This window comes from Agelaius phoeniceus, chromosome 3 (assembly GCF_051311805.1).
Source record: "Agelaius phoeniceus isolate bAgePho1 chromosome 3, bAgePho1.hap1, whole genome shotgun sequence".
In the NCBI taxonomy this organism is placed as follows: Eukaryota; Metazoa; Chordata; class Aves; order Passeriformes; family Icteridae; genus Agelaius; species Agelaius phoeniceus.
Window position 1 is genome coordinate 90,221,350 of NC_135267.1, and position 23,811 is coordinate 90,245,160.

Sequence of the window (23,811 nt, forward strand, 5' to 3'; positions counted from 1 at the left end):
GTCATGAGTTAACAAGCATGTTCAACTGAACAGTGATCTGTCTTTGGGACATTTGTTTTCTCAAGCTGAAAGGAGACAGAAGAAGGAAGAAGAAGGAGCAATGCTGTCACAGCTCTGATTACACTGGAGAAAAACATTCCCAAACTGGATTTAAATTAATGAAGCTGAACACTACCCTCTTCAAGTACATGTATATCTTAAGTTTCATAGCTCATGCTCAGAAATACCTTGGTAAAATGATCTGCATGTCTAGAGATCCCTAATTTAAAGCTACTTCAGATGGGTCTTTGCTCTGGCCACCACTATAAGGAATGTAGCAGACATATAACCAGAGGAAGATGGAATACATTTGTTTTCTAAGCAAAATAAGCTACTCTATCATTTTAGACCCATCTCTTGGATCAAGATAACAACTATTACTCCTGCATTTCACTGCCGCGGAGCTGATTTGGATGCAGTGGATAATGAAAGAGAACTGCCACCATGAAACAACATAATCAAAATCATGCCCTTTTTCAGGTGGAGGCAAATAAAACATCCATCACATTGGGCCTTACATTTATATCACTTTATGTGATGAACAATGACTGAAATTTATTTGGTTTTCACGTGGCCCGGTTCAGACCTATCTGAACAATGAAATTAAGTGATTTCATGTACATACGTCTAGATAGCTTTAATGGGAGTCTTTATTAGATATGAAATTAGACATTAAAACATGTATTTGTTCCTTACAACATCACATACCTATTTTTTAGCATAATCTGATTTCCATCATATGGTGGTGCTAAATAGAAAAAAAAAAAAAGGCTTTTCACCTCAATTTTGAACATCTGTATTTTCCAGGGACAATTCTTAGAAAATTGCAAGAGGTTATGTCTAAGGTCACATGGACCTACAACAGTGGATTTCTTTGAGGTATGAAAGAGAAATCTCAGAACTGCAAGTAATAAATATGATTTTGATAAGCACTTCTCCAGGAAAATAAGAAATTCCTAAAAAGTTTTCTGTGAAGTGCCTTCCTCTTCATGTCCTGTATTACTCCATACTTATAAATAATAAAAAAGGAGACTGATAACAGTAGTTTTATGTAAGCAAGCTTAGAAATCACACTCAGATAAGTGCTTTTGACCTAAATCTTGTAGCGCCTCGATCTGACATACAACCCCACAACTGTGAAATTCTGTATGAGATTTAGCAGTTTGAAGCTGCCAACTGACCCAGCCATAAAGCAGCCAGAGATAAGGATTTACGGTACGATATGATACAATTAGACATTCACCTCCCATTTATTTCAGTCCATTTCAGTATATAACCTATTTAAAAGTTGCAGGCTTTTTATTAAAATGTAAATGCTTGTGTGCTGTATATTTATAGGCAGCTAACAACAACAAGAAAAGACTCTCATAAATTAGATTTCTATGAATGAAAAGGGTAAACAGGAGATGCTTCTGCAAAACTCTTCTAGACGTGCAGAGATAAAGGATGGCTCTACCACACAAAATAATCAGATACAAAAATAGCTGTTCAGAAACAGCACACCTAAGGAGTACTTTAATCAAACATTTAGGTTACCTGCCAAAAGGACCATGATCTCTTCAAAATGCAATGCGGATTAAAGTGTTATCTAACACAAGCAGAAAACTAACCTTGGAGTGGAAGTTCGAAATGTGTTCATCATAATTTTCATGTCTTTGGATAGAGAAACCAGCTTTTTCAGCTAGATTGCAAAACTGGTTTAAAGTATTCCCTCGGAGTGGAGCAAATACCATTGCTTTTCCCTGGAACATTAAAAAGAGAATTTATACATTTTTAAAACTGGAAGGGAACCAGATATAGCATACACCTGACTAAGCTTTTAATATACTCAAGCTGGAAAAGTCAATTGTTCTCTTGTTAAAATACTAAAATATGGTAACACAAATACTTGTTCAAAATATGCAAGATTTCTGTGATTAAACAAATGCAATCTAGAAAGTAATAAATAAATATTTTCTTTAGAAAACTGCCAACTGCAATACAGCTGCTTCTTTTCATATAATAATGGTGTCTGTGGATTACCAAAATAAAACACAGAGAAAGCATATAGAACATGCACTCAATGGAAAATCCATTTGTTGGCTCATGATCATGCAAAGACTGTAAATAATTATTTTCTTTTTTCTCCCTCACACATAGAAGAGTACCTCCCATTTGCTGTCAGTGGAATTACAACAGTATAAAACAAGGCAAAACAGGAGGCAAATCAGCCCCAATCATTAATTTTTCAAAGGTATTTTAAACTACCTGAGCAATGCAACTAAATTTGACCTTAAATTGCTAAATTGCATTTAAATCAAGAATTAATGTTCCTGAATACTCATTCTTGTTTTTGCAAGATGATCAGGCCATTTATGATGCCCAGGCAATACATTATGGTCCATTACCTAATTTTTTGTTCATCCTTCTGTATTTAAGAAAACAAAAATGACTGTACCTTGAACTGATTTTAGACACTCTGTGCAAAGTACTTGCCCAAAACCTAACCTACTTGATAGAGCATCTCTTGAAGTCTTATTTGCAGAATTAATTCTAATTGGCTGAATACTGTGTCCTGTCACATGGAATGAAAAGTGGTTGAAGAGCTGTAAACAAAGGTTAATATCGGCCAACAGCATATCACACTGAGGGGAGCCACGAAGTTTACTGTAAGTTCCTGTATTTAACTTCTATGTTAATGAGAGCTAAGATTAATTTGTGAGGTGCTCTAATCAAGCAAAGAGACAAAAAACATTTTTGGGGATCTGAAAAACTTGCGAAAGGATTAGACGCTGTGGGAGCACATTTAGCTTGAGAAAACGCAATCTGCAAGCCACAGGAAAAGAGTGATCAGTACAGAGAATTTCAATAGGAATGCTGGAAAGTTACAATGCTGACACAGACACTTAGTGAGGAGAATAGGGAACAAATCTGTGTCTCACACATGCACACGTACACCGAGACAATGCACAGTGAGGCAGCAATAAAAATGCTATGTCAGTACCTATGGTGCTAATGTGCACTTAAAAGATTCCAACCGTTAACACCACAACACTATATTTATTCTCACAACAGCTCGGTGAGATAGGGAAATGCTGTTACCCTCATCTTTCTCGTGGGAAATTAAAGCACAAAGGAGTCTTAGGGCAATATCCAAACCAACTCAACTTCTGTTCATTTGTGAAGCTGTAGCTTTAATTCTGTGGCAAAATAAGAGGTGCAAAGGGGTGTAACTCCCACCGAAGGCACTGGAATTGCTTATGTAAATGCTAGGTCTGAATATAGGCTCAGCTCAGGATGGAAAACATTAAACACAGGAAATTCACAACTGGTTCCCTCACATCCTTGGCATGCTTTAATGTCATCCGACAGAAGTGGGCAGCAAAGGGAGCCTTCAGCTGAGGATCCTGCTCCTCCTGCTGCCATCTCACGCTCCCCAGAATGTTGTTCTGCAGAAACCCTTCATGGCATAAGAAGGCCAAGACTCCTCTGGAGACCCTTATTTTCATGATCAGTGTAATGGGAAAAATGTCCCTTATCCAGGGCTTACTGACCATATGAGCCACATTGGAGCTTTAGATGTGACTGAACTTCATGAACAGAGACTGCTGGAGACCATACACTGGCCACTGATCCAGCAGCTCTGATGAGGTGCTCACACAACAGCATCCCTTTGGCCCCTCTGGAGACAGCAGTCCATGCAGCCATTCCTTCTCATATTCTCTGAAGACTACTTTCAATTAAATTTGAAAGAGAAGTACAGTAATCAGTGTCCTGATAAATACAGGATATAATACAGAATCAGTCTCCTGATTCTACTCTTGATGGACTATTCAAAGTTTAATTCTAATTCAAAAGTGTCTCCTAGGATGATATTTAAAGGATGATGTTTAAAATACAAAATGGCCTTTCCTCAGATGGAAAAACACTTCCAGTAAACTTGTGAAAAAAAAAAAAAAAAACCACAGAGGAAAATGCCAGTTCTAATAGTTTGAAGTGTCACCAAAATGCTACAGTGCATATAATATATAATAGGACAGCCATTCATATTTTGGATATGACTTTACTCAGTTATTACTAAATGTGGTCTTGTTTGCTGGTACTAATCTCAGCTCAATAGCATCCCATTGACTTCATTGGCATTTTGAACAGATAGGCCACAGAAGAATCAAAGCCTTGATAAAAAATTGTTCTTAATTAGGGAAATATGCAAAAAACCAAATGCTTATTCTAAGATTGAAATGAAAAGTAAATTTTAATTATATAAAAACCTCCTAATGCTGGCAAATCAAGTCAAATAAGTTGAGAGAAATAAGATACAGCCATTCAAGAGAAATTTGTTCAATGTAATATTTCTGTGCCTAACCCTTTGAATGGGTTTAAAGGTGACATTTGCCTCTGTAACAAACTCAGATAGAAAATTCAGCCCTCAGTAAATCTGTGAGCTGCTCATTTCTCTCTGTGAACTTCTTCCTGCACCAACACAACTGTCCATGGGGACAGTATGAGGAACCAGATGATTGAAATGATCAGAGTCTGGTTTCAAAGCAAACAAAAAGTTAACCAGAACACATCATTCTGTGCCATAAGGATTCTAATAGTCAGAAATATCATCCTTATTGAAAAAGGAAATACCACAGATAAATTTTTAATTTTTAATTAACAGTAAGAATAGACTATGTGTTCTGAATCTCTCCTTCAAGAGAGCTTTGCAAGGATATCTGTTATTCTCTGTTCACTAGCAACTTTTTCTGTTGCTAGTGTTGGTTATTATTTTCCCTAGACTCTTCTAAACTAGTTGTAGCCTAGTTATATTTGAAAAATGACTTGCATTTAGGTATGTGAATTTTATCAATTTGTCAAAGTATTTCCAAAATGGAAAGTTCTAAATTTGAGACAAAATAATTATTATAGAAGAGTGAACTTAATAAAAGAAGTTTATGCCTTAGCTTGGGCATAAACTAATGCCCACAAACTATTCTTAATTATTGCAACTAGAAAATAAGTTCACTGTTGATTCATTTGTCCTTTAAAAGGCCAAGTACAGTGCCATTTAGTAAAGTGCCCTCTGACATTATCCTTAGATTTATACAGGTTAACAAGAGCAGTGAAATTGGTAACTATTTCATACTTGTGACTGCATCTTTTGGGATCTCGAATGAGCATACGTTTTTATTTGTGTCTTTCAAACCATGAAGACATATGCTCAAAGGCATCTCTGCTGAACACATCCTTTTTGGACAAAAGAGCTCATTTCAGGTGTCTGTACTCCCAGCTCCCATCCTATACAATAGTCTGCTGTCCTCTTAGTTAAAAATCACAACAATTTGCAAGGCCATGCCATGGATATCCATCCATACAGCCATTCATAAAGTAGATTAGGCAACAATTTAACTAAATTCAAGTTAAAAAATAAACTTTGGATAGGGGTCCAAAACTCTGCAACAGAAATTCCTGTATGGAGCATGAATTTCTTAAGTTAGCTTTGCTGATAAGAAGTAGGAACCATTTGCTGTGCCTAATGCACAGCAAGTAAGTCCTAGGTTATTGATACTGACTATGCTACAGATCACAATGTGCAGAAGCAAACATAATTAGGAAGACAGGCAAGAAAAAGCCTTCTCCCTTTACTCCATCTACATTCACAAAGGAGTGTAGCTCATATGCTCTGAAATATAAAGACATATTCTTTGAATTTGAATTAGCTGATTGGAGTTAAGAGTCAGGCCAGGTTTGGCTTAAAGTCAGCCTAACAATTCCACAGTTACCAGGGCACCTCTTACACACTTCTTCTCTTCCTCCCACTCTTGCTCTTCTTCCCCATTGTCCTTTCATGGAGCCAGTAGAGTGGCACATGGGAATACCTGAAGAACCAGTTGCTGACATTGATCTGGGCTGAACAAAATTTTTTTGGTATTGCTTTAAACTGGGATCCACTTTGTGTCCCAGATGACCTGTGATCCCAAAAATTATTGCAGCTTGACAACTGCAGGTACTTCATGAAAGTCAGAACAGAGCTCTGAGCAGGAGCTGCTTAACCTCTTCTTACTGCCACTGACAGATATATCTGGGTAACCTTTTCCTCAGGGTGGCTACATTTTTCCTATCTTCCTGGCAGCCTTGCCCCACAGCTCATTAAAATAATTCAGTCTTAAGTAACTTGCCTTAGGTCACTCAGGAAAGTCTATGATAGAACCAAGAATAGAAACCTGATCACTCTAAGCAAAGAATGGGATTACTTACACAACTAAAATGACTCGGGTTCTTAAGCCTTTGCACGTTTGGGTCTTCTGTTCCTTTTACAGAGCAAATCTCTTGTACAAAAAGTACAAAAGTACTACAAATTTTAAATAAAGTTTGGAAATTCACTGCTAGCATGAAGTGTTTTGTTTTCAAATTGGAAGTTTACCTTATTGGAAGATTTGGATGTTAAACATGAATGATAAAATTTCTGTTTCAAAATCCTACTTAGATCAATTACTTAATGTTTTCTTCTTTTCTTCTTTGGATATCTTCCCTTTTTTAAATATTTGAGAATATATGTATTTTTTATATATGCATGTAACAGAGTTTTTCTTGCCTGCAAGTCTCTCTGAGTTAAACAGCCCAATAGATTTAAATTGATAAAATATCTCTTGAGTGACACTCATGTAGAACGTGTAATCATTTTATGAAGAACATAATTTCATTATTTTCTAAGGTATAAAACATGTAAACACAGGGCTTACTTAATAGAAAAATGTTTTAAGCCACAGCATACATGTAAGCAATTTACTCATTTTATATAACTATAAATGAAAAGGAAAAAATATTCTTTCATAACAAATAAATACACAATGACAAAGGTTACAATTGAAGGGATTAAAAATGACAGAAGCCAACATAAAAACTTTCAATATCGTATTTTACTTTAATATGAAGACATTATTATCAAAGGAAAATACTTGAGAAACACTTTGATAAAAATAATCTGACGCTATCTTTGAAGCGGTTTCATTTATTTTACTACCCACTGTGTTCCTTATCAGAAGGCCAAGTATAAGAAGTTTCCTAGTTTATGATTAGGAAAGAATCTGATAGATTAGAAGACTCAATTGAAGTTGGACATAATAAGTATTAAAGTATTACATGACATTAATCCTGCCATTCCATTACTCTCTCAATCATTGTGCACAGACTAATTATTCTGAAGCCAGTGTTCAGGAGAAAATAGAAACATACTTACACTGGGCTGGAGTAATCTCTTTATTGCATCAACAAGGCTAGCTCTGTACTGGTCCAGAAACAGGCTGACATTGAGAAGAGAACAGAATCCAGATTAAAATGGGTTTTCAATTCTAATGATACTAATGCAGATAAGTACAAGGCTAATTACATATGTTTACACAATGCTGTAAAAGAGAAACTGTAGTCTACATTTCTATGCAGTTCAGGTACTTTTAACATTTAAAAAGACATAAAAGGAAATACAGTCTAAACAAAACCTAAATTATCAGCATGAAATAAGTCTTTATATAGCTGAAATTCACCAATCAGACATACTAGCTATTAAAGTAATACTGTATCAGAAATGAGGATCAACCTAAAAAGCTAGCATTTTTCATGTACATACAAGGGGGATGGAGTTTTTGAAAATGTTTTCTACTGTATTTCAGGTGTTACTGTTAAGGGTATTTTTTTCCCTTCTGCCTTCACAGATTTGGCATTAATTCTTACCTATTATACATATTTGCTATATTTATATATCTATCTCTAGCTATCCTTATAAAGATTTACAAGACCCTACCTCCTCCGTCTCTCCAATGCTGTTGAAATACAATGGCCCACATTGTGCAGAGTTGTCATCTCTCAAGAGTGCAATCCTTCATCTCCAGCATGGGTCCCGCAAGGATAGCAGCAGAGTCAATTTTCCCATGCAATGTTGCCAACACGCTCAGCCCTATTTTGGTGTGATTACCTCATGATTTGAGGGGATAATTCATTCTTCATGCCCCTCAGTACCTTAATGTATATACTAATAGTGGCAGCCAGGGTGCCAATCACTCTTGACTAGATATTTGTGGACATGTAGTTACTGTGGATGAGTGCATTTACAATGGTTAGTGAACAACCATCTGATAGCAACTGATGCCTTTCAGTCCTTACTACCGTGGGCTGCATTTATATTGGTGATTCAGATAAGAAACTCTATCAAGCAGGCCACAGATAATGTGATTTTTTTTCTTCTTTTTTTTTTTCCTTCCCCCCACATATTCTCTGTAATAAAACTGCTTTCCAGCTTGTGTCAAGTTCAAGTTTCATACTACATGGCATTTTGTCCATTCTCTATGGGTTTTTTAATATATTCCCCTTCCTTTTATTCTCAAACTTCTTTTCTGAAGAGATGTGGGTAAATTTTTTTTCCAGTTTTGAAATTCTAAAAGAACATAAAGAATAGATGGAAACACTGAAGGGAAAAAAGTAGTCTGCCAACCACAGGCCAATGTTCATCAAGAACAGAAGATGTGTGAATGTAAGGACACTCCACAGCTACCAAGGAGAATACTGTATCACATGCCATAGAGGCAAGCAAGCAGCCGTGCAAGAACTCTGGTGAATCTTTGCTACTCTGGAACAAACAAAACAAAACTTGCAAGTAACCATACTTCATTAGTAAAAACTGGCAGAACCTCATGCTGCTGAGAAAATATAGTAGAATGGATAGCTATATATCTTGAAGAACATTCAACATACCTATATATGTTGAAGAACATCTAATACAGAATTATGATCTGATTTTTTTCTCAAGAATATGAATTATTAGCTAACAATTTTCCTGATAGCCTGGCTTACAAGAAAATTTGAACTTGAGCAATTGGCACAATGACAACCCCTCAGCCTTGATTTATCTTCCCAGAAGAACTTTACTGAAAACATGGGTGCCTAAACTTAATTAGTTGAAAAAGCATGTCTTATCTCTGTTGTCTCTTGGGTGTTTTAATGACATTCACCTCATGTTGATCCCTATACAGATAGATGTTGTAAGACACTACTTCACTGGGAACTTAACCACCTGCAGAAGAAGTGGAATAGATGATTCCTCTCCCAAAAGAATAGTGAAAAGTAATTAATTTTTTTCAACATGAAACATCGAAAGCATGCACACATTTAAGACTTCCTGGGATCCTATGTAAACAGAAGCACATTCTGAATGAAAAGTGCATTTATAATATTTTTATTATTGCAGTTTAGTGGAAACACAATCTTGGGGCAGCTTAGCAGTGTTAAAATCCCCTTTCCATGGACCTGAATATCATTCTCTTTTTCTTTTTTCCAATGAGATAGGGGCACAATTGCTGCTACCAATCTTGTTCCTTTACAATGAGAACTACAGACCTTTGTTTACCAAAAGCTGAGTGTCTGAGAACTTAAATTTCTTTCTGTACAACCCCAATTAATATTTTGGTGGCACAGAAGGTACGCTCCTATCCATCTTAGCTTAGGAAAGCCAGATAACCTGAGACAGTTGCCCTCCAAGAGACCTGTTCCTGGGAACATGACTTGCTCCAATTAAAAATAGTTTCTCATACTGTGGTTTCCAAACTGTTGCTCTGTGTGCCATGTACTCTGACCGGAAGGAGCAGAGAAGATTGGTGGCAAAGCTACTGCAATGCAATGACTCCAGGGAACATATCTATCCTCCCTCTGAGTCAGGGGATGCCTTAAATGAGGAAAATCCTGAAGAAGTCATTAGGTAATCAGTGCTTCAGACAGGAACAGCACAGGATTTGGCCCACGCAAGGGGATTAAGTCACGCAGTTTTTCTTACCAGTAGAATTGTATGACTAAATATTACCACAGCATACTGAAAATGTCCCTGAGAGCATCCTTCAAAGCTCACAACATGTGAGTTCCTGTCTCACCCGCTCTAGGTGACCCTGCCTTGGCAGGCAGGTTAGACTTGGAGATCTCCAGAGGTCCCTTCCAACCTAAACAATTCTGTGATTCTCTGAACAGCTCAGTAAGATTAAATAATGCATTGCTCTAAACTACTCACATACAGTTCTCACACCTCAATTCAAATTTGGCTTAAGCCTGCCATTACTTTAGTGGTAATATTTCATGTTTATGTAGCTCAGGACAGGAATAGCAAGGTTTTCTTGGGTCAGCAAGGAAGTTTCAAATCACAGCAACAGAAAGGTGAGAAGACAGGTGATGATTTGGTCTTTGTTTAGGCAATGCTCTTAACCTGTGAAATCTGGATGAACAGGCAGGTGACATTGTCATATCTCTACTCTCTTACTCTTTAATTTAAAATTTAAATTGCAATTAAAGCCAAAATGAAAGTTTATACCAAAACTGCAGAGAGGAAGCAGTAAGCCACAAGGAAAGAAATGTAAAAAAACAGGTAGATTCTTAGTTTGCTTCATGCTAATATTCTTTTATCTTCTGCCTCGCCACAAGAGACATATGCTTTATAGGCTATGATGTGAAACTTTTGGTTTTTTGCATGCTCTGCCATTGGTAAAAGAGTTGAGTTTACAGGTGTACTTCAGATATTATTACCTATTCATATGCTATACCCTATTCATATGTAGTGCCTAATGTATAAAACCACATATTTTTTTGTTCGCTTTCAACTACATGAGTGACGTAAACTAAAAAGACTCTTATTTCTGTGTCATCAGGTTCCAATGCACTTGAAAGTGTGTGCCAGAAATCCGGTCTAAAATGGACAGATAGAGGTCTTACTGCATTCCTGCAAAAAGATCTCCTTATAATAAGTGAAATAAACTAACGGAGACAAAAATTGACATATTTTAAGGTATTTAAAGACTACTTTAAGTTCAGGTCTACATTCCTGGCAAAGCCACAACTCCCTGTGACTTCAGCAAAAAATCTCAGCAGTGAAAGTAATGTGGGATAGCTCCCCCTGGCCTCTGTTATGTGAATACTTATGTATGTGCCAAACGTCAAGAATAGAATCATTCTAAGTAAATAAAGTAGGATATTACGCATTTCCAAAACAATACGCGGTTCTAAAACTCATTTTGCCTCTACATCAAATTATTTCTGAAAACTTGCTTCACAATAACGTGAAAGATAAAGTTTTTTTATTGTCTCAGTCCTACTGGCCTTTACTCTCTCTTTGGACTAAAAATCTCAGAACTTTTGTCCTCAAAATAAAGAAGAGTATGTACACTATTTAAACAATTATAAAATCTGGGGCCCTCAACAACTTTGGGAGAGTCTTGGGTTTGGCCTGTCCATCCAGGCACCTGTGATTTCTCCTTGTCTATTCAAACTCACAGTTCCAGCACCTGGCTTTATATCCACAGGTGTAGGTCAGATGAAAATCAAAAATTCGGAGAGCCCTCATTTGGCCTTAAAATGCCCCCTGAATTTAAAGAATACTTAAAGTTCAGGTCTACATTCCTGGCCCCCTGAAAAATATGAAATGGGTGAATATGTTTTAAAGGTTCCATTATTTCAGTATGATTTTTTACTGTATCCTTTTTCCAAGTGTAGTCTCATATTGATTTTTTAACTTATTTTTATCTAATAGTTGACATTTTAAAAATTATTTCGAAACTGCTGAACCACGAAACTATTTTATTGTCAACATCCTGAATGGTTAAATAATGACTAGCTTTCATAGTTTGCCTCTTATTTATTTCATAATCTAGTTGAGCTACTAAATTTAACTGTTAACTAATAGACTGTTTGTTCTGGGAAATAACTTATTTTCCACTCCTGCACACAAGGTTTATGAAAGTCTGACTGTAAATATATGAATATAAACATATCGCTGCTTGCTGTAATCATGTACATTTTTACTTGAATCTCCATGTGGATTTGGAATATGTTTATGAATAGAGCTTGTTTTCATGTAAATGGGATCAAGCAGTACCACTGGTTAGCTATTCAGAGAATCAGACAATATCACCCTTGCTGGAAATACTTCAATAAAAATTTATCCATGTACCTAATATTTGAACTCAGATTTTTTGCTTTCTAGTTCTCTGTTCTAATCTTGGATTTTATTGACTGACAATGAGCTATATGATGGTGTTAAACTAAATGCAATCTATTCTATCTGTTTTTTATCACTGCATACTTCAGGTTTCAGCTGAGAAGCTAGAAGAAAAGAGATTTTTTTTTTCCTCTTCAGTGGCAGCCCAAAAAATTCAGAGAGCAAAAATCCTGCCAACAGTTCTCAAACCGATTATATAACGCTGAAGAGAAATACATGAAAATGAAAAGAAGATTTGAGTTTGATAAAGCATGGAACATTTCTTTCCTCAGCCTTTTCATATACCATAAAACCTAGTGTCCATAACTAAAAGAATTATTTCTAAAAGAAACAAACAATAAAGGGATTTTCATGTTTATTAAGCTCTATGCTATGTTCATATACCTGTGAGCACTTAAAATAAGAAAACAGAAATAATTTGTGAATAAACCCAAATTCCTTAAACTAACCTGCACATTTCTATTTATTTTTTAGAAATCTATAAATAGTTACACACTTACCTGCATCTTAAGTGCTTCAAAATAAATGTACAAAATGCAAGGATTGCAAATGGATTATGTATTTTACCTGTCATGTCTGATTCTTTGTTTCCTAAAGAAACTACACTATTTCCAAACAGACTGCAAAGGGTATTAGGCCAGAATATTACTGAAAAAAACAACTTAAGTCTCGCTCCACTCTGTTGTACTCCCAGCACAAATAGGATGACATGGTGTGAGTATCAAGAATACAAGAGGCAGCACAGCCAGGTTGTTTTGATATTTGTGTGAAGAACAAATTTAACTCTAAATCTCTTGGCAAGACCTTGCTTCACCCACATAATCTGGAGAACATCCATATGTGAGCCTTGTCTAAGCCTCCGAGAAGACTGCTGCCCTCCTGCTCATGTCCGCCAGTACTCTGATCTGACTTTCATACTTAATCTGATCTAATCCTGTCCAGCATTAACTTCATCTGTGCAATGAAACCTGGAGTATCCATTCTAATATTTGGTGAGGAAGGCATTTACTAAATTACTTGCTGAAATCATATGGTGTTGTTTAGCTCCTTATTTTAATCAGATGATGCATTTCTGAGGCACATTATCAGCGATTAGTTAGAAACCCTCCTCTGTCCTTTTTGGGAACAAAGAACTTTTCTGAAATTAAATGCTAAGGGAAACAAAGCACTGTTGCATTCTGAGAACAAATAGGTGTTAGAAAAAGGCAAAAGATCACTAAACACATTTTCTCCAGAGCTATACAAAACCAATAACTTGGTGAAATAAGAAGAGTTTGCTTTAATAGCATAATGTGAAAGAAAAACAAAAGCTTTGGAGGAATAGAAGAAGACATTTAAAAAGAACATTGTTTAAAAAAACAATAGACAGCTTCGTACTTCCCTTGCCTTTTCCTTTAACTATTTCTAGGTAAGGTACATAAATTTGCTGAACTGAGCAGTTCTGGGAAGTCTCTGCTTTCAGAATTTCATCTCTCACAATAGTTACGAGCCACAAAACATAGACAGCTTTTTTTTTTTTGTTTGGATATGTAATGGGTCAAGAGCAAATATCCATGAAGGAAAAACATATTGGTTTAAAAATATCTATTCTCCTAAATAAAATTTGCACAGCTTTATTTTTTTTCACACTGTCTACATTTATATAACACAAATAATTAATAATGTACCCTTTTTAAAGCTAGCATGCAGCAAATACAGCACAGCACAATCCCACAAATGCAGTATCAGAAAAGGGTTGTGTCAATAATCAAATCTATTTGCATAAATTATTAAACAAGATACCATATTGCTACATGTATCTACCTTTTCATAAATTAAATGCTGTACTCTTATTTTTCTTACCATAAATTATCTTATAATTAACATGTGCCTATGTGTAAATAATATAAGATTATTACACATCCAGATTACACATCCAGATATTGATGTCAAATAGATTTAAGGAACAGAATGTGGTGGGGGTGGAAAAAATGGTTTGAAAATCTCTTTTTCCTTGGAAAGATTTTCCAGGGAGCAAAAAATATATCCCCTTATATCAATAGTCAGATCTTTCCTAAGAAGTAAGCTAATTGAGCTGTTTGTGTTGATAAACTCCCTTTTCTCCAGACTGTTCCTCACTGAGCCATAATTATTTGCAATTTGCCTAAGTCGTCCATTTACTGATACGTCAAGCATGAAACAGAGGCAATTCCAGAAAATGGAAATGCTTCTCAAAATCAATCTTTGGGAAATAATGTGGTAGAAGTTACTGTGTGATAGAAGACTACCTTATAACTGTCACATGGAGATGAATATTAATTTGTTGAGGTTAAGGTGGCTTTGTGCTTCATTTGTTGACTTTGCTTAGCCATCAGCAAGAAGCACAGTACAATTACTCCACCAAAGCTATTTTTCTAACGTGAGTTTTATGATTTTTATGTACTTACCAGTCAGCACACATAACAATGTCAAAATGTCCTTCCAGTTGAGAGACATCTGTCTCATTATCCCATCGTAAAATGCTAGAGGAAAAAAAAGATTCAAAAAAAAAAAAAAGAAAAAAGGACTTACATTTTTCATCTTGAGATTTTTAAAGTATTAATATTATTCTTATATGAAACAGAAATGTTTAAAAAAGTGCAAACTTGTTACTTTCAAAGATGAATGCAAAAATCTTATTCTGTACATTTTTAAGGATATATATCTCAACTAAAGAGCTATTTTTCATTATAGCAGAAAGGCAATCCACTCAGATTCTGATGAGTGGATCACCAACAAATATGCATTTCTGAATTAGTGGCACATGCACAGCTTCAGTTTTTTACCCCTTAATATTACTACATGTAGAAGTGAAGTCAAAATATCGACAACCTGAATGAAGCACAAATCTGCAGAACAGATTTGATTTCATGGATCTCTGCTACATCTGGCAGGCAATTCAGTTTGTTTCTCATTGATGAAGTGAGCATTCACTTGGGCCGGAGGGAGGAGAGATGGGGTGAAAAAATGCCAAGCTTAACTTCAATGCCAGTAATGTTGCCTCCAGCAAGCTCAAAAATACAGCAGTGCTGACTCTGTCCACACCTATTTTCTCACAGGTGATAAACTATTTAATTCTAAGATACCCAGAGGTAGGCAAAAATTCACATATGCACAAAGTTCTTCTTTCTTTATAAATGCTGTCGATTTATGTAGCTGCCACAAGGAATTTCAGTACTTTACTCCCATCTAAAATATAGCAACTAGTATTGGAATTTACTGCATACTTTAAATATCATTATCCCAAACATTTGAAACTGCAATTCTATTTCTAGGCTATTTTAAAAAAAGGGAATCTATCCTTTTTCATTTCCTGGTTATTTATAATAGAAAGTAGATAAATATTTATGGGAAAAGCATTTGTGGGGGAAGGGTCTAATCTGATCTTGTCAGGTTGTGCATGCTTATCTCAGTTTTGTATGAGTCTTGACCAAATAGACCCTTTAGTCTTCCCGCAGCTATAATCTACTTCTGGTTAAAAGCCATCTCCATTCACATCCTACTCCTAATATTTAACCGACGATCAGTTTGTAACGTGTTCATTCAGAAATGTTCCCTAAGTATACAAGAAAAAGGGAATTTTGTACATTGACTATGCTGTATGCAAAAAAGGCTCGTAATTATGTAGATAAATAGACCCAGGGCCATAAAGAATTAAGGTACCAAAATATGCATGTACATGTCCACAGCCACAAAATTTGAGACAGAATGCTTTTAAAACACAGAAATTATGAAAGGAGAGGCCCAGTTGGTTGGCAAAGCTTTGATTGTGTGGGGCTCAATGTAACCGAACAGATCAGGACTCATTAGCCCATTTGCCCTCCTGGAATTTACTGTGACAATCCAAAGACAGAAAAGAGTAGATTAATTTAATTTTTCCCCCTTAAATTGAAAGTAATCCAGATTTTAGAAGCCTAGGTAGCTTTGCACACTGGCACGCAGCAGGCATCCAGTAGTGGAAAGTGACAAAGGAGAGTTCTCACTCTCAGCTGCTGGCTGCCTGCTGGCTACCAGCGGCTTTTTCAACCCTGTTTCCGTGGAAACTTAGGTTAGAATGGTGAAAATTAGGTAAAGGTAAGTTTTGTGGGTTTAAAGCACGCACTCTAATACTTTAAGAAGCCTGAAGCAGAACTGGAAATTGGTAGAAGAACTGTGAGCCTTAAAAGGCCACCTTTGGTTCTCATTGCTACAGAAACAGAGATCTGATCAGTACCAGTACAGATATTTGAATTATGATTTTCTTTTTAACCCATATGTTTACTATCCTTCACACATGCAGTTGGGAAGGAAGCACAGGTACCTCTTCCTGCAAAAAAACCAAAACCAAACCCAACCACCCTTCCTCACATTACTGTCAGCTTTCTGCTGGGCACCTGAAACACAGTATTTTTTGTGCACACCTACTGTAGGCACAGAGGAGTTTGTGTCAAGAGGTAAAAGCTCATAAACCAAAGTGCTGAGCAAAGTATGGAATTGATGAGTTTCCAGGAGCATGAGCAGTGGTGCAACATCGCTGGCATCCATATTGCTAAAAGGAGGGAATTAAGGGCACCACATCCACCCATAAGCCAATCTTTCTCCCTTTTTCTGACCTACTACAAGGCCTGCTTTTGGTCTCTAGCTTCAGTACAGCTGCATTCATGAAGATATCATAATTATGCAAAGGCCAATGAAAAATTTACCAATTCAAAATGAACTTTGCCATGTATTTTCCAAAAGTACAGGGAAATCTTTATTTCTGCAGGGAAATCACTATGTAAACTAAACACAATTTGTAAAAACAATAAACACTAGTGGGACTCATCCTGCTCTGACTCAGGATGAATGCACACTGGTGGGAGAGATGAAGGACAGGCTGTATGTATTTATCCATGCTATCTTTAGCTAAGTGCAAGCATGACTAGTAAAGGAGGCGCAGCCAGAGATGTGAAATGCAGTACTGGCTGCAACTTCCACAACAATTCCAGCAGCTTACCCAGGGCTCCCCTATCCACACTGTTACCTGCTTCCACAGATCTGCAGGAGCTGCCTTCAAACATCTGCACCTGCACCTGCAAAGCAGATATATCCCTGCATATCTGGGAATCAGAATCAATTCTGCTCAGAGTCAGCACAATTCTGTCATTAACACTGATGTCAGAATCAGCCTGGTTCTAAATCAGCTATTCTGAGTTCTAGGGCTAACAAAAACAGTGAATCAGCCTTAGGACTCATGTAAATACCATCAACTAGCAAAAAAGTAATTTTGTAATCCAAATGCAATTCCTGACTGCAAAGTACAGAAAAATACACTGATATTACAAAACAATCCTGAAAAAGGTAGCTAAATGCATATATCTATATGTAGTAAGGGGGTGAGGAACCATAATTTCTTCATGGATTACTGAGGATGTGACTCTCGGACTTAGTGGTCAGACCTGAAAGAAATACTGAAGGCATCATGAAGCAAGGGTTGATTGCATTTCCATTAAAAAAAAAATCACTGCCAGGAAATCCAGAAAAGTGGTAGCAATGGAAATCTGAAAATCTCAGTTTTTATGAAATTTCCTTTTAAAAAGTAGAAATAGGTGTAAAAATACCGCACCACAAAAAGTCTCCTAAATTGCCAGTATCGTGTTGAGTGCCATCATTAAGAAAATGCAAGTCTACTTGTTCCTTTTCCTCTTGTTCCTTTACGAGGATACTAAATTAGTTTACCTAAGCCACATTTTTCTCTGAAGTCATTTTTCTTCCAGCAAAGTAAGTTTTGAAGCAACATTATTTTTATGCCTTTCTTTTGAGGGAAGATGCTACAGTACTAAGAACTGAAATTACACTGTACATTTGAGAAATGGGCTTTACTGTATATTTCTGTCCAAGCCACAACTTCAGTGCTTTTTTTTTTGTAAAAATCCCAAACAAACCAACAAACCAACATGTTTAAGGCTGTGTAAAGCCGACTTGACACTATTTTGTACTGGCTTATTTAAGTCATGCAGGTTTAGTTTCTAACAAGTGAAAATAGGCAACTGAGTTTCAGCAGAAAAGGGTCTGAGACCCAATGGAAATATAAAACAGTTGGGAGCTCTTTTGGTCTACAAGAAGAACATGAAAAATGAAATAGGGTGCAAGAGAAAAACACTACTGCACTGTTCAGCTACTATTTAGGTTAAAGGGATGGTAGCTGAAACTTGATACCCACTAATGGCCGATTTATGGCCTGTATCAAATGAATTTGACCAGTTTTCAGAGGAGAAGTACCCACGTCACAAACCTATTACTATAATTAGCAATCTTGGGGGTAGTCCTGGCAAGAAGGACAAGGTCTAAGTGACCTATGGAAAATGAACCATCCTCTCACATGCAGAGGTGGCTTCTCCACGTCAGGGATAAAGCAAACTATCAAAATGCTCTGAGAAAAGATGTACTGATGCTTTAGTTTCCTAGGCTGTCAACCTTCTAACATTATGAAGACTTCTGAAACAAATTCATTTTAAAAAACTCCAAACACAATACATGACACAATCAAAGAAACTCTTTGTTTTTCCCCTGGTTTTTCTTTTCAATTGACAAGTCATAAAATGTGATTAGGTTAAGAATAAGAATTATGATATTAGAACATAAAGATCAAGTAAGAAAATACAAAACTTAAAGCACAAAAATGTATCCTCAAATAGCTCCATGTATTTCAAAGAAAAAAAAATCATAATAAAATAGCTAATATTGCAGGGATAGCTACAGCAGCTAAGACTTTCCCTGTACAGTAATTCTAATTTATGGAGGATAGTCTGACAAATGTCAACACTCTTTTCCTTACACTGGTAAAGTATCTCAGCAATCTACAACAAAAGACCTGATTTTACTAGGTTTTATTTCTCATGCAAAATTCTTCATTACTATTATTATTCAACTTCTGTTATTCAGTGTTTGTCTTCCTAGTGTGTCTAGGCAGGTAACTTATATGAGAAAAAACAGGTTAAGTCTCTGATTGTTAAAACTTGAAACATTTCCAAGACCCTCTGAGATGTTCTTGTGATGAATGGCACAAGCTAGAGTAGCTCTCAAATTAGCAGATAAGTAGTTGTGCAGATAAAGACAAAAATTCAAAATTAGAAAAAAAGGACAAAAGCCTTACTTGCTTCAAAATGCATTAGTAGTTTTAATAAGGATTTTTAAAATCATCCCAATTAGCAGATGAACAGCTACCAAGAATCCCTATCTACCCACCTCTTCTTTTCATATTTTAATTTAAGTTTCAATCTTTGAAAAGCATTATCATTGGAAAGTATACAGGTTCAGGTAAAAGGTTTTGTCTGGAGGCTTATATGACTTTTTCTATGACATTAAGCAAGCAAGTTCATTACCACATTAACAAAAGGTATCATCAAGATGTTTCTCTGCACCTTGATCTTGGTTTGAGAGTCCTTAGTTATGTATAAAGATCAAGAAAACGGATTTTAATCTAGTGATAGAAGCAATGTGTACACCTATCATTATAACTCCTCTGAGAAATCTTGCAAAATTGCCTACTATAATTTCCCCATCTTTCTTATTATATTCTCACAAGGCTGCTCTTATTTCTCCGCCTTCTTTCACCTTCTGCCTTTCTTACTTTCACTGCTTTACTTTGCTTTGTGTTCTTATCCATTATCTCATTCCCTACAGTGCATATCTGGTTTGAAGGGACCAAAGTTAAGCTTTCAACTGCAGGTACAACCATTTTTCCTTTCCTCTTAGATTTCTAAGCATTGCTAATGTGATATTTACAATTGTCAATGGGCACATTCTTCTAACAATGTCCTTGCAAATTTTGGCAAGTTCCATGTCACTTATATTTCTCAAGCTAGACTTAATATCTGCACTTTCTTCTCAGTCTCTTGGACATTTTATCTCTCTTACAACCAACATATCTTGCTCTTTGTTTTAATTCTAAATTCCACTGTTTTATGCTTGCGTTATTTAATTGTCTTACAATTTTTAAAATATGCTCTTCTCAAGATTATCTTCAGACATTTCCCACATTTCTCATAATTTCACAATGTTCCACCTCTACCTTTTCTTCCTTTGAATTTTATTTCTGGGCTATCTCATCCATAAAAGCTAAAAACCTACTCATTTTTCTACTTCATACTGTGCATACAGACACTTAATTCAGTATTTTTCAGAGCCTCAGTGAGTGAGAAGCTCATTGCATCTAAAGTAGCACAAGGCATTGTAACTACATTTTATGGATCATCATTTTGGACATAACCATTAATTCTAGTCTGTGATCTAGGCTTAGCTTAGACCTTTCTCTGTATCTGCATAACTCAGCTCTACTGGTTATTCTCTCTGCATCATACCTCTCAAAAATTTCTTACCAATCCACTCAACCTCTTGACCATGTCATCATCCCTTACATCTAAACATCACAATACTGTTCTCTCTGCTTGTGGAAAATGCAGGCTTGCCATATTAATATTTATTCAGCAGGCTGCTACAAAGGTTGTTTCTCTTGCCTACAACCCTGATCTTGTCATCTTTCTCTGTCCTCTTCCAGGTAAGTTACAAGTTGTCATTTCCAAATGCTTCACAACAGTTCACATTCCTATTTTTTATCTCTCATTCAATATTGAAAGGACAAGTCCCTCCTTTAATCAGCCCAAATGTCAGTCTACATCTTCCACTTAACTTTTCAACCACACACCTGTACAAACTTCTTCTGCTATGTTATCCACAATATTCACAAACTTACTCCATTATCCTTGAAACTGCCCTTTAAAATAGCACCTAAAAACTGAGAAGAGGGTCTTGTGCCTCCAATTTTGCCTCTCATGTTTGCTTCAATTACCCTTGTTATCCTTCCTCACCATATCTCTCTCTGGTCTTAGAACATAGATTCTCTAACACAAGCTATCTTTTTGCTCTGTGTTTATAAAGTATCTTTTACAACAATTCATGATTAAACCTCATCACATTAATATGGTAATATAAAAGAAGAAAAAAGCCACCACACCCAACTATGGGCCTCTTCAATATTTGGATATTCTATAATAACATGATCCTATCTAGATTTTTCTGCCTAAAAGTTCCTTTTAAAATGTGCATTATAAAATTACACATTTGCCTTATTCCTTATTCTAAGAACATATTTTCTCTTTTGTTTTTTGTTCAACGTATTTTGCTAAAATTCAGATGGGAACATTACAGTTTTGTCTTCAAAACTAACAGTACTAACACTTACACATTTGCTATGTATCAAAAGCTACTAAGTTTTTGGGACAAAATTAATGCACTGCATGTAAATACAACTGTTGTAGAATAAATCTTTTCATTTTGTAGATACGTCACAAGCCAATATTCAGCACAAATGTGGCTATTTATTTAAAAGAAGGGAGAATATCTTGTTTGAAAAAGACATTAATAAAAAAATACCAGTGGTGTTTGTGAATTTGCCTTTTCACATCCTTCCTCTACATCCGTACATTCTAAATCAGCCTTTATTCGGAAACTGACTACTGTTTTTAGCGATGGCCATGAAGCACATTTGGGAAGAAAAAAAATGGTTCTCAATTATATGGTATAAAAAATATATAATTTCAAAGTGCAAGACAGCATAAGCATATGTGACATAACTGTACTGATAGACTTCTGTAAAAATAAGAAGGAAATGATCAGTTTATTGCTCTATGGAAAATAGTCTACGCATGGGGAGGATAATCAAGGGAACCAGAAGAAAAAACCCAAGAATGTAAAATGAACAATGCAGGTGCAGAAGGACTGAATGAAGGAAAACTTAAAAACATCAGAGAAAATGTAGTTCACAGGTGTTTAAATTCTCAGGGTAGAAGACACCGCAACATCCAAGATTTTCAAAGTTCTGTATCAAGCCCATATATCTCAGGAAACTAATAACTGTGTTTCAGAAAGATTCAAACACATTCACTGCTTAAGATACTATCACTTCCCATGGAAAGATATTCTAATGTATTATCATTCTGTCAAATCTCATTTTTTTTCTAGGCTGAATTTAATTTGTCTAGCCTAGCTTCAATTTCTATATCTTGTTAAGTACTTGTAAACTAGATTAAAGACTGATCTTCTGTTAAAGATTTATTTTTTTCACATGAGACTTTCAGATCAAAATGAATTCATTTCTTAACAATCAATTAATTTCTTTGGCAAGTAAATGAAGCTCTTTAACTCTCTCATTTCCAAACCCTGATTCACTCTTCTGCCCATTTCCTGGACTTCAGCCATTTTCAGTATCCTTGGTTAACTTTTGAATAACTACTAATGAAATAAACAAAGACAACACTGTAAACATAATCTTATCGAAATTTAAAGTTTGTTATGGCAAAGATTAGCTGAGAGTACCTGTGAAGGAGAGAACCCACTGAAACTGTGCAAGATGTACTTGATGACTGCCTACTAATGTAGAGCCAAGGTAGACAAGGAAGGGTAGACAAAGGTACAATGGCAGCATCATAAACCAGGAAATAATGTAGAACATGGCTGGAACGATGGATACAAAAAAGGAATTGAACAAATAATCTTCAGCTCTAACATCTCAAGGACATTTTTCCTTTAAAGCCCTGGGAGGAAAGATCTACGCCTTCTCATATCAGTTTCTAATCTTTTTGTGCAGCACAAGAGAGTACAGAAGGAATAGTTTTACGAAGAGCATGTTTTTTAAGCTAAGATACAGTCAAAGATCTGAGGAAGAATGATTCAAAATAATGGAACATGATACTTTAACACTTTTTCCCCCTGTTATTCCAAACTCATAGGATTTTTTTACAAAGCTTGACAACACATTTTTTCTCCTTATGTATTCTTATCTGTCCTCACAAAGTCAGACGAAGGTGTAATACAATTTAAAATGTACTTTATTAAGTCAACACAACTGGTGAAATACACAAATAGGAGAGGCTTGGAAGTTTGTGAAAGTCAGCTGGAATGGTTAAATGGTATAAAAGAATGTTCAAGTATTCCTCCAAAAGCTGAGGCTGCACCCAACTGAAGAAAAAATTACAAATTTGAAAAACTAAATATAATAATAAAATCAGGTAAGTCAAAATTAAGTGAACTTTTCCTTTTGTGCTAAATCTTCCTACCAGCTGATAATTGGGATACAGAATGGGCACTCACAGAGGATAAGAACATTTCAGAGAGGAGGAATTAATTCTTTGCAACAGTGCAAAATATTCACTTCACCGTGAAAGAAACTGAAGACATTTCAGCACAGAAGCCTTTTTAGAATGTCTTCTGTAAAAGGAAGTCCTGTTTTACAAACCTTGAGCCCTTCAAAGGCATTAACAAGTATTCAGATAAGGGAGATCTGGGTAAGACAGCCTGCCTCTGCTTCCAAAAAGCTATTGGCAAAGACCCTCACTATCAACATTCTAGGAAAACAGACTGTCACTGAAGAAGAGTCCTGACATGATGCTAAATAATAGAACAAAAGACAGGGAACAGGGTAGTAGCAAATGGTCAATTCTCACAGTGGAGGGACATAATCAGTGGAGTTCCCCTGGGACCTGTTCTAGTCAACATGTTTACAAGAGATGAGCATTGAGGTGGCAAAGTTTGCTGATGTTAAGTCATTCAAGATAGTAAGGAAAAGACTAGACTATGAAAGACTGCAGAAGGATGAAAGGAAGAAAAGGAAAAAGAAGGATGTGTAACTGCAGAATAAAATGACAAATTAAATTCAGTGTGGATAAATGCAAAGTGCACAACTGAAAAAATAATTATCCCTTGATATAGAAAATGAAGGTCTCCAAAATGACCGTCACTGGAAA

At 35.9% G+C, this 23,811-nt stretch overlaps 1 protein-coding gene across 2 annotated transcripts in view; it reads right to left on the bottom strand.

The window, feature by feature from the left end:
• Window positions 1-23,811, bottom strand: part of CAMKMT (calmodulin-lysine N-methyltransferase) — a 212,623-nt gene that overhangs the window by 6,508 nt on the left and 182,304 nt on the right. For both annotated transcript variants that reach the window (XM_054629736.2, XM_077175840.1), the window contains exons 8-10: window positions 14,458-14,532; window positions 7,244-7,307; window positions 1,650-1,781 (exon numbers count right to left, since the gene is read on the bottom strand). In XM_054629736.2, coding sequence (XP_054485711.1) covers window positions 1,650-1,781; window positions 7,244-7,307; window positions 14,458-14,532 — 271 coding nt within the window. The remainder of the gene's footprint in view (window positions 1-1,649; window positions 1,782-7,243; window positions 7,308-14,457; window positions 14,533-23,811) is intronic.